This window comes from Ictalurus furcatus, chromosome 29, assembly GCF_023375685.1.
Source record: "Ictalurus furcatus strain D&B chromosome 29, Billie_1.0, whole genome shotgun sequence".
Taxonomy (NCBI): Eukaryota; Metazoa; Chordata; class Actinopteri; order Siluriformes; family Ictaluridae; genus Ictalurus; species Ictalurus furcatus.
In genome coordinates this window covers 2,790,408-2,801,389 of record NC_071283.1, presented here as the reverse complement: position 1 = coordinate 2,801,389, position 10,982 = coordinate 2,790,408, and the positions used below count along the sequence as shown (strand labels likewise).

The 10,982-nt window shown below is 39.8% G+C and overlaps 1 protein-coding gene across 1 annotated transcript; it reads right to left on the bottom strand.

Annotated features, from left to right (window-relative positions):
• Nucleotides 1–5,205: 5,205 nt before the first annotated feature.
• On the bottom strand, nt 5,206–8,392 carry LOC128604007 (CD209 antigen-like protein E). Its single transcript, XM_053618778.1, has 5 exons — nt 8,236–8,392; nt 7,025–7,300; nt 6,768–6,907; nt 6,526–6,641; nt 5,206–6,276 (listed from the first exon to the last, which is right to left on the bottom strand). The coding sequence occupies exons 1-5, from the start codon at nt 8,390–8,392 to the stop codon at nt 6,135–6,137; spliced, it is 831 nt and encodes a 276-aa protein (XP_053474753.1). The 3' UTR covers nt 5,206–6,134.
• Between the last annotated feature and the right edge of the window lie 2,590 nt (nt 8,393–10,982).

The following is a 10,982-nucleotide window of genomic DNA, read 5'->3' as shown; positions in this document are numbered from 1 at the left end:
ATTTTGCGACAGGACATGATCACACACGGCAGTTTTACGTTTTACGGCGAACAAGAGAGTTCGGGTTCGTCCTAAACCGCATGCTTGCCTACTATAGGCCTGTAGTGGGGAAAAATATATGACTCAGCCCACGGCTTCAAGCAGTTGTCTATTAGCACGTACAGCATGACAAATAATTAACTGCACTTAAAGCGTTCGTAAGAAACTTAAATAAAAACACCCAAAACTGTATACAATCCCATAACGAAGATGAACTATATGTTGATACGTGAAATTCTGGAGGGACGTCGGACGGCGTGGCGCGGTGACGTAATGACGCGGGCTGTTAATCTAATTATGTTCTAAAACATGTAAAACAGGAACAGGAGTATTCTAAAAGCGACTCATGTAAATACCTTAATCACATTATTATCTTAATCAGAGTAAGGTCAATAATTAGATTACTGCTGTCCATGTAAACGTAGTCAGTGAGACTGTGTCTGTTGGGTTCTGTTTCTTTTGAGTTGATGAGTCTTTACTAAGGAGAGCCTTGATCTTTTCCCAGAAAACCAGTCAGTCTAAGAGGTTAAAAAAAGTCTAAAATTACAGAATAACTCAAAATAGAAAAGAGGAAGTCTGAACTGAAATACTGAATATACAAATAAAATGCACTTAGTAGGCACTTTATTAACTACTAATGGCAAATACATCTATACGTGCATTTTTCATGTCATGTCATGGTTTTACTCTAAAATGATCTGATTGATTTCTTTTTACATACCGGCTAATAAACGTTATTTAGCAATAAATACTGTTTGTTCGTGTTGTACACTGTGTGTGTGTGTGCGTGTGCGTGTGTGCTGTACACTGTGTGTGTGTGTTTGGTAATTCCACTTAGAGAGGAAGTTACATCAGAAATGTTCATCAAGGCTACGTCACTCTTTATCGCCTGCACTTTCTGTCAGGGTTTGTTTAATGCCATGTTGAGCAACACTGATGCTTTTCCCGGAAATAAATGCAATAATAGGATTCGTTAGATAGGCAAAGAGTTGTCTTTAGGAATAACAAAAATTTCCTGATACCTAATAAGCAGAGGAAGGAGGTAAACATGTTTCCAGTGTATGTTGTGTGAAATATCATGTATATGATATCATGTATATAAATATCACTCCCCTTCTCAGTGCTCACAGCTGTCAGTGGTACGGCGCTATTTCTTGGTTCCTGTGTGATTGTTTATGTATACGGCCATGTGTCTTTTGTTTTGTTTTATGTTCTGTTTCTGCCCCTGTCTTGTCACTGGTTATCTCCCTAATGTGTCATGATTACTTGTTTTCAGTCCTTCTTCAGTCCTCCTTCATTAGTTTGTGCATTTAAGCCCTTGTGTTCCCTTGTGTTTCTTTGTTCCAGTGCAAAGTAATGCTCAGTGTATCACTGGCTCAGTGATTTAACTATCCTCTTGGTTCTGCTCGGGGTATGGCTTCGGTAGACCAATATGGTGGGAGCTACCCTATTATTTAAGGACCCTTATTTTGGTAGGCGCCTATGTGTTTTGGTGATTCGGATTTCCGTGTTCCCTGGCATTTCCGGTTCCGGTTCAGTTCCCATTTCCGGTCAGGTACGTTGGCGGTGGAGATCGCGTTCAGTGATCGTTATATTATACGGTGGCTGAATGATACGTATATGTATACTGAGCCGCGGTACCTATGAGTAATCCTACAACTTCGCATATGGTGTTTGTTAATCCCAATGGTAAGTACACCTCTCCCTTTTCACATTGGGACTTGGTAGATTTAGTTTGACTCCGGTCTTTGTGTTAAGGTAAGAATGGGAAGTTGAGCATCTAAATCTAAGACAAATCCCTAGCCGAAGACGCTAAATGTGACGCTGCTTCTGTTTTGCTTTAGCATAATTTTCTTTATTGTTTTATTTATTGTTTTGCTTCGCTGTATAGTTTTGCTTGACTGCTTTGCTTATGGGCATTTTTCTGCGCTGGTTCGCTTATGGGCTTTACTTTGGCCATGTTCCTTAGCACACTTGGACTGTCTGTTTACGTGCCTCGCCTCCGCCGTGTTGCACATCAGCTTTACTTTGTTGCTGGTAGGGATGTCACGAGAACCGATACTTCGGTACAAAGTCAGTACCAACATACTTAAAACGTGACAGTGCTTGTTTTTCTGCAGTAGTGTTAGTACCGTTTGTAATGAAAGTACCGTAAGTACCGGTTGCGATTCTTCCGGACCTGATGGGGGCAGCAAATACGTGTTTTAGTCGGTCCACAAGTGGTGAAGAAGAGGAACGCCTACAAGCACATGGGAAAACATGAGAAGTTAAACTACATAAACTACAGAAGTTTAGCTTAGCTTAACAAGTTTAGCTCCGCCCCGACTTGTTGAGAGGAAAGCTAGTATCAGTTTCTGGTGTGCAACCGATGCTATCATTCATTTCAAACAAAGCGAGGAAGCACCTGGAATTTGGCAAAGCACCTGAAGGACGGTCCTATATTATATTTGTTTGAGGCAGCTGGCATTGTTGCCGTGAAACCAGCTAGCATTATGTTCCATGTAATGTTTGCGATAGCCAGTTATTTGTTAACGACGCTAATGCATTGCGATGTTATAATCTACCTCCGAATGGGCCACCATGCATCTCCATTCAGCCCGTGTCCTGTCAGCTAAATATAGCCTAATGTCACTAATAATTATTCAAATGTTCATGCTTTTAATAAATCGTTTTGGCCTGCCACCTGTTCTAGGAAGTGTTCTAAGAGATTTGGATCTCAGAAATTTGTAGTCTCAGCCCTGCCGTTATTGTGTCTTATTTCTTGATTAATGTGAATACAAGCTGATATCATATGTTAAGATAATATTATATGTTATAACTGCCCTGAAATATGTGTTATGATTATACTATGTAAAGAGCCTCAACCTTGACAGCCCGGGGAAATACAATCGCATCAGGAGAAAAAGAGGTCCAAGAAGAAAAAAGGGAACAAGCCAGCCCCAAGGTACCCAGCGATATGGAGGAAGACAGAGTGGAAAATCTTCCACTAAGAAAGCTGATCCTGACAGTATACTGCTCCAGCGGGACCTGCGAGATTTACAACTCGACACGCTGGATGTGAAGAGAACTGAAGAACTAATATTGGAAAGTAATCGTTTAGTGAAAAAATGTAATATTATACTGTGTGTCTTGAATCAAAAGGGGGCTGAAGCTGCAGTGTTAAAGGACCGAGCTAAATTTAGACGTGCTGAAAACATTAGGCGACTAAATCAGAGATATAGGCAAAAATGCACTGAGAAAATGAAAAAAGAAGCGCATATCTGTGTTGAGAAACCAAGACCCTCTGCTTTTACTAGACCGGTGGAGGCACTGCAAAAACTGATGAAACAAATTGATGTAAAACTAAAACACACCAGTGAAACATGAAAAAAACATGCATCCTGTTTCTTTTAACACACACACAGCTTCGAAACCAGTGCTCTATTATAATCTCCTGATCTGTATGTTTTCTGTGAATGACTGCTACACTATTTTTTCTCTTCAGTAAGTGAGCTAGCGCACCAAACAGCATCCTGTCATCTTTAAGAAAGCAAGCTGGCGCACGTAGCCGCATGATATTTTGAGCATCAAGCTTAGACCCTAGAGCCTGAAAGACAAAAGACAAAGGTATAAATGCTTAGGATGAGCCAGCATTGAGCAGCCATTTCTTAGGTGAAGGTTTGGTCATTTTAAGTTCTTGTAAAAGAAAACCACTACTCAGATCCTGCGTGGTCTAAGGTTTTTCTTTATTTTTTCTTTATATTTTGAGTTAAGATAATTGTAATCCTTTTGTTCTTTAATAAACCGAAGTCCATATAAAGCACTATTCGTATATCTCACTGCAAGAGTAAGACTCTTTTTTTTTATCAGCTTCTTCAGAGAAAGAGAAAGGACTTCAAGGGTTCTTGAGCCCAGAGGCACGAAGGCTTCACTTCCTGAGAAGGTAAGATGAAATAATTCTACAAGCTCTATGAGTTGTATGACAGAGTAGCGGGTGGAACACGGAACACTGGGATAAGGAATTCCAGGAAAATATAACACACCATATCAGTGAATTCAAACTAATGCTTGGATTCGGAGTATATAGTGTGTGTGTGTGTGTGTGTGTGTGTGCGTGTGTGTGCACCTCCGGAGACTCATTGTCAGACAGTGTTTGATACCCCCCACCTCCCCCTCTCTCTCTCCCTCTCCCGCTCTCTCCCCCCCTCTCTCTTTGCCAGTATCAGCCAGAGGAGGATGTCCTCCAGGAGAGTTTATTTATTTATTTATTTTATTTTTATACCACACCGTGGTATTGAGTATCGTGTACTTTTGGTGGTATCGGTACCGACTACTAGATTTTTGGTATCGTGACATCCATAGTTGCTGGTGTAATTTTTATTTCGTTTTGTTTGTGCTGTCTTTTGTTTTCCTGTTATTTTTTGTTCTAGTGTCTGTTACTTTTGTTGACTTTCGTTTTGGATATATTCTTGGCTTATGTTCTGCACCCACATGTAGTGTGAGAGGCTAATTGGTAAATTAGTATTTTCCAGCCTCAAACCTGTTCTTTCAGGTTTTTCTCCACACAACCACCTTACCATTGATGGGGTGTATGCTATGCCTTATTGTCTCTATGCTATAATGGCTATATCTTCCAGTTTATTTATTAGGTACTGTTCAACTGCCTCTATTGCATGTGGTGTCTGTGGACCTGAGTGTTATAGCCACCACACCACGGTGTCTAATATTTTAGTTTTTCTTCCTTTGTTTAGTGTTTGTGTAATTTTGGTTAATGGGTGTGTTCTTTCTCTCCAGGAGCCAGTGAGTCTTGGCGTGGGACAGGGGAGGTTAGCTGCCTTCATTCGGTGGTGTGTGCTTCACAGTGTGCTCAGTGTGCCGACACAGCAACTTCCTTATGTGGTCTTTTATCTAGTGGTCAGTGGTGTACCGTCCACCCATTTCCAGTTTCCCTCTGTTTCTCTGTCACTCAGACTGATCCATGTCCGACTTACATGCAGTTGTTCCACGATAAACTCCTGTGCATGTGATAGCATAAGAGAACATGAACATCTCTCTCTCTCTCTCTCTCTCTTACCTGTTTCACTTTGCTGTTTATGATCACCAGGTCTTTATTTATATATATATATAAATTTTAAAAAAAGAAGTGAATCCACAAATAATTGATGATCAATTGCAGGATCAGTCAAGTTAAACTTTCTCTCTGGCCTCATCGGTTTCAGCTTTCAGTTCAGTTTCAGATGTGACCATTTCTGACCTATTTAAAGCAAAAAGAAATCATTTCATGGTAGTTGGACAGTATGCTCCCACCCTACATTAGCGGATCAATGTTCCTATCAGTTTTATTTATTGTCCATTTCTAGTAAAAGCTAAGCCTGTATTTACAAGCCTTTCGTTTTTCTCTCACTACAGAGACATGATGGATTTTTGTAAGGAAAATACATTTCAATCTGATGTGGCATGAACATGACACCACCTGATCTGAAGCTTAGTCTTACTGAACAAAGATGGAGATTTGCCTTATTTACATTTGTTTCATATTCATACATCAATACATGACAAACATTAATATGAAATTAGAATACACAGAACACACAAGCTATAAAATACTATGAATTACAAGGATTAGAATTACAAGTATGATGTGAGCAGAGAAGAAACATCTTAAATCTAATAGCATCATCAGTAAAAACAACAACAACAAACAAACTCCTCTTTCTAGCAAAACGTCATCATCATCATCAGCAACAGCAAAAAAAAAAACAACAACAAACAAACACATCTTTCTAGCAAAACATCATCGTTTTCATTCTGCAGGCAAATCAGTGGACTGATCATATCTTAAGAAAATATCTAAAAGTGTTTATGGTGTCTAAGAAAATCCTTGCCTTGTTAATCTGTGCACTTTATTTTACTGAAATCTATAAGAATTATATGAAATAAATATGAAATGGGTGAATTAACATGTGGTAGTTCTGCGTGAGCAGGTTAACTGAGAGGGTCACATGATAAATAGCTCTTTATAAATGATAGTTACAAAGGGTCCAACTGCTCATTACATATATTTGATAAATGTGTGCAAGTATTGTATAATTTTGCTGTCATTTAAAAAATTACAACTAAGAAACACTTTTCTCACAGATCCACGGTGTGTCATAAGGACATGGTTTGTCATTCCAGGCCTTCTTATCTGGAAAAGTCCAGATCTCAGCACAATCTTCATTATTACCTGCATCATTTGGTTCACCCTTATACCAGAACCTGAAAGCAGAGAATCAGAATCAATGTTCAGTCTTCTTCAATTCCATACATTCACCTCACTGAGACTTATAATAATTTAATAATAAAACTTTTCATTGTATTAAAACTCCATCACTCTGACCAATAAGAATATAACAGGAGATAATGTTAGCTTGGTTTAATCCATCTGCTGCAGTGTACAGGAAATTCACACTTGGTGAGACAGTTTGATAAATAGACAAAGATACTGAATAAATTTCTGTTTCTTACCCAGTGCCGTTCTTCAATTCTGTCCCGTCCACCCACTTCCACTCTCCCTCTCTGTCTCTGTCACTCAGACCAATCCAAGCCCGATTACTTTCGCCCAGCTGTTTAATGATGAACTCCTGAGATTGAGAAAACAATATGAACAAATTACACTGGTTTAGACTTTCTCCAACTTACACACATGCACACACACACACACACACACACACACACACACACACACACACACACACACACACACACACCTGTTCCTCTTTGCTGTTTATGATCACCAGGTCTGCTCCTCTCTCTCTGCAGTCCTGTCTGCTCTCAGTCCAGTTCTTCTTTTCAATAGAGATGTAGTAAAGATTGGAGTTGAAGAATCTCCATCCTTGTTTAACAAGAACTGATCACACAGTAGGACACAAATCACTCAGTGTTTCATTAATACCCATTTTTAATATACATCCTTGGGTTTTAATTTATTTTGATAAACTTTTAATTTGTTTAAGTATTTGCTCACCTGCAGCCATCACATTACTTGACTGACACTGCTCTCTCAGGTTGTTGTAACTGGTCTGTAACTGGTCTCTCTCTATAGTCAGGTTGTTGTAACTGGTCTGTAACTGGTCTCTCTCTATAGTCAGGGTGTTGTAACTGGTCTGTAACTGGTCTATCTGTGTATTCAGGTTGGTGAATTTGATCCACAGCACTATGATGGCAGACAGCAGAAAAACGCACAGCAGCAGCAGACACACTGCAGTCAGTCTGTAACACCTGCCTCCTTTGGTGTTGAATCCTAATGGAAGAACAGATACAGAGACATGTGTGTGTCCAATTGAATACCTAGAAATGACCAAAAAGAAATGACAAAGTTTCATAGGTAAATGTGTATGAAAGGACTGAGTGTGTGTTGAGTTTGTACACGCTACTGTGGTACAGTTTAGTGACTTTTTGTTACTTAAGAAAATCATGAAGCTTCAGCTGCTCTTGGACAGGTGTGTAAATGCTTTACATAACAATTCAAGTACACAGTCGATGTACACTCCACAGTTCTTGCAGGTGCATGAGAGAGTCAGCTGAAGCTGTAACAGATAACGCTCGTGTAGTTTCTTCTAGAGATTGCCACCCTACACTTCTAGCCAGACAAATACAATAACCTGAAGCCATCAGTTACTTTATTTGCAAGGATATCTAACCCTATAGCATCACAGAAAATGCTGGATTCCTACATGAGATAGCTACGCTGGAGCCCCGGACACACAGAGTCAGCAGCATTTCAGTGAAATGTAAAATGAAAGAGGAAGATTTGGAGAGAACTCCAGAAGTACTGTTTGTACAAACTCAATAATGGGAGGACACAAAGGTTTTGCGAGTGAATGTAAAAGCCTCCCATTTTTTCCATCACCATGTCCCCTTAGGGGCTTCATTCTATTCTAAGTCAAAGACAATAACAGAAACAATCAGTTACTTCATTGGCAAAGACATGCACCTCTACAGCGGTACAGAAAATGGTGGATAGACACACATGATAGCTACACTAGAACATCACTGAATTGTGTAGGAGCTGAACTTGCTTTCAGTTCAAATAACATAGAGTCTTTTTAAAATAACAAACAAATCCATTTGGTTCAAGTTTACAGATTTTTAATGGATGGTCACATTTTACACAAGTAAATTGAATTCAGTAGATCAGTACATATACACATATTTCTGAGTGTGAGTGTATTTTACCTGAGCTCTCAGATTGCTTGAAGCTTCCGGTCCTCTGGGTCTCCAAATTGTCCTCATTCGCATAAACATCTTCATAAGAGTTCTCACTGTCACTGGAATCAGCTCCGTCGTCTGCTGTACCTTCTGCATTTGCATAAATCTCCTCACTCATCTCCATTCTTCTCTTTACAGTAATCCTGATCTTTCAGTGAAGTAGTTATCAGTCCTTATAGACGCACTTATACTGATATTTAACTGTCTAAAACTACACTCCGAGTGACCGTCTGAAGGAACACTGCCTAAGTGTCTGTGTGTGTTGCTGTTATGTTGAAAGCCCTATTTCCTGTTTTATGCATTTTAAACATGCAACGAGACCCAAGTCTGACTCATGTGTTATTTTCGGGTGTGAAACTGACACTCTGTGAAGACTCTTTAATCAGGAAGGCCTTAATGCAGACGTGGCAGTACACACAGTGTCACTACACAGTCATGTGACTACCAGACTTGCCACTCAGGAGTTTATTGAGCATTTGTTTAGTATGAAGTTAATCATAGTTGATGATTTTAAATGTTTTTCACTGACCTGCATGGATTACTGGGTCCTGAATTGAAGTTGCTCCACACCACACCGGCCTACTGCATCATCAGAGATTTTGTTTGTTCATACTACTACAGCCACAGTGCATAAAAAGCATAGTCTAGGTCAGACAAAATCATGAGGAATTAATACAATTGATTTCAGCAAGGTTGAATTCTTGAATCTGATTGGTCAAAAGATACTGAATAATTTTCTATAACAGCAAATCTGACAGTATTTCCAGCTGCATGGCATTTCTATATTAATGCACTCCTGCTAGTAAGTTATTGTTTCTGTAGTGTTCTGATGTTTTCACACGTTCACACAGGAAGCTACTGCAGTTTGCTCTCTTCCTTTACTGGCAGGCAAACAATTAATAGTCTTTATCATTATTAGGAAAACCATAACCATAAGAAAACCCTGTGTGTGCGGAGTTTGCATGTTCTCCCCTGCGGGGGTTTCCTCCGGGCACTCCGGTTTCCTCCCCCAGTCCAAAGACATGCATGGGAGGCTGATTGGCGTATCTAAAGTGTCCGTAGTGTATGAATGGGTGTGTGAGTGTGTATGTGATTGTGCCCTGTGATGGATTGGCACCCTGTCCACGGTGTACCCCGCCTTGAGTATCCCGATGCTCCCTAGGATAGGCTCCAGGTTCCCTGTGACCTGAAAAGGATAAGTGGTATAGCAGATGGATGGGTAACTTTACAAGACTACAGTATCACTGCAATACAAGGTGACGCTCATGATCCCTAATGTACACATCTGTGAAATGATTTTATGAGCAATTTCTTGTCAATTATTATATTACAACTAAGAAATTGACAATACGTGTGTAACAGCCCAACCTTGTGCTGCATCCTCGGCTACCAGAAGGAGGCACAGGACCGCTCCGGAGTAATCAGGAGCAACACCTGTCATCCTGGCTACTTAAGAGTAGCACACAGGCTCTTGCATGCTCAGACTTTGTTTTACAGTCCTGGCAAAAGACTTGGCCGGTCATTTCTAGACTTAGAAACACTAACCATTAGAAACCCTAACCCTAACCCTAACCCTAGTAATGCACTAGTCCTTCCTATGAGCTAGAATGACCATGCCTCATCAACCTAGCCACTCCTTCTCCAGTTCTCCAGTTCCTTCTCTTGTATGAGTCAGATTTAACAACGCAACATATTTTGCAATGTTCTTCTCTTCGTTCTCTCTATTTGCTGCTTTTTGTACTCTCTATGTGTTTTGCTCCCTATGCACTGGTTGGTGGTTTAGTCATTTTGTGCAGGTTTCCCATTGGTTCAGAATAGGCTTTCCACGTATGAGTGTTTATTAAAGCAGCACCAGTTAGAACACATGAGTGAAAATGAAGATTTTCACAGGTTGTGTTATACACAAGAGTTTGCTGACTTGCTGCCGTTATGAGGTATTTCCTGAGCCTGTTAAATCTAATAATATGTCCATCATTATCATATCAAAAGCACAAACTTTATTCATGAAGTGAGCTACCCTTAATATGTTTAAAAAAAGAGAGATAAACTTATTTATCATATGTCAATATATCATATTCAGATAACGTAGTGATGGACGTTTGCTTTCATGAATGTAATTTAAAATAAATTCTTGCCCCATTTGCATATCTGTGTGTGTGTGTGTGTGTGTGTTTGTGTGTGCGTGTGTGAGTGTTCATGCACCATGTGCGTGTTCTGTTGGTGTCAGAGTTTTTTCCATACTGATGTGTGAAAGAAAGCAGTGGTTAACAGCTTCTATTCAACATGTCTGTGTGTGTGAGTCTGTGTCAGTGTTTATGCACTATGTGTGAACGAGAGCACATCCTAGAAGCTGCATAAAAGCTTTGGTCTTCTAATATATATTTATTTATTTATTAAAAGAAGTGAATCCACAAATAATTGATGATCGATTGCAGGATCATGTCAGTAACAGAACTGAAACTTCTATAAATATGTGCATGAATCTTAAACACAGCTTTGTGTAGAGTGTCATGTATCAAGAAACTCTGGACTCCACTTCCCATCAGCCACTGCACTGCACTAGCTGTCACATGACCACCTGCACCTGACTCACGTTTTGTTAATGAGCACTCGTGTATATATAGTCCTTGTCTGCACTGTTTGCTTGTCTTTCGTTGTCCCAGACTCTTGTTGTTCATGTCTCGGTGTTTTGTGTTATGCCACAGTGTTATTCC

Excerpts from the sequence above, each read along its gene's own strand:
- LOC128604007 (XM_053618778.1), bottom strand. The coding sequence starts at position 8,392 with ATGGAGATGAGTGAGGAGATTTATGCAAATGCAGAAGGTACAGCAGAC. Across the intron at positions 7,301-8,235 it reads CAAGCAATCTGAGAGCTCAG|GATTCAACACCAAAGGAGGC; the intron begins GTAAAATACACT and ends TTCTTCCATTAG. Across the intron at positions 6,908-7,024 it reads AAGTAATGTGATGGCTGCAG|TTCTTGTTAAACAAGGATGG; the intron begins GTGAGCAAATAC and ends CTGTGTGATCAG.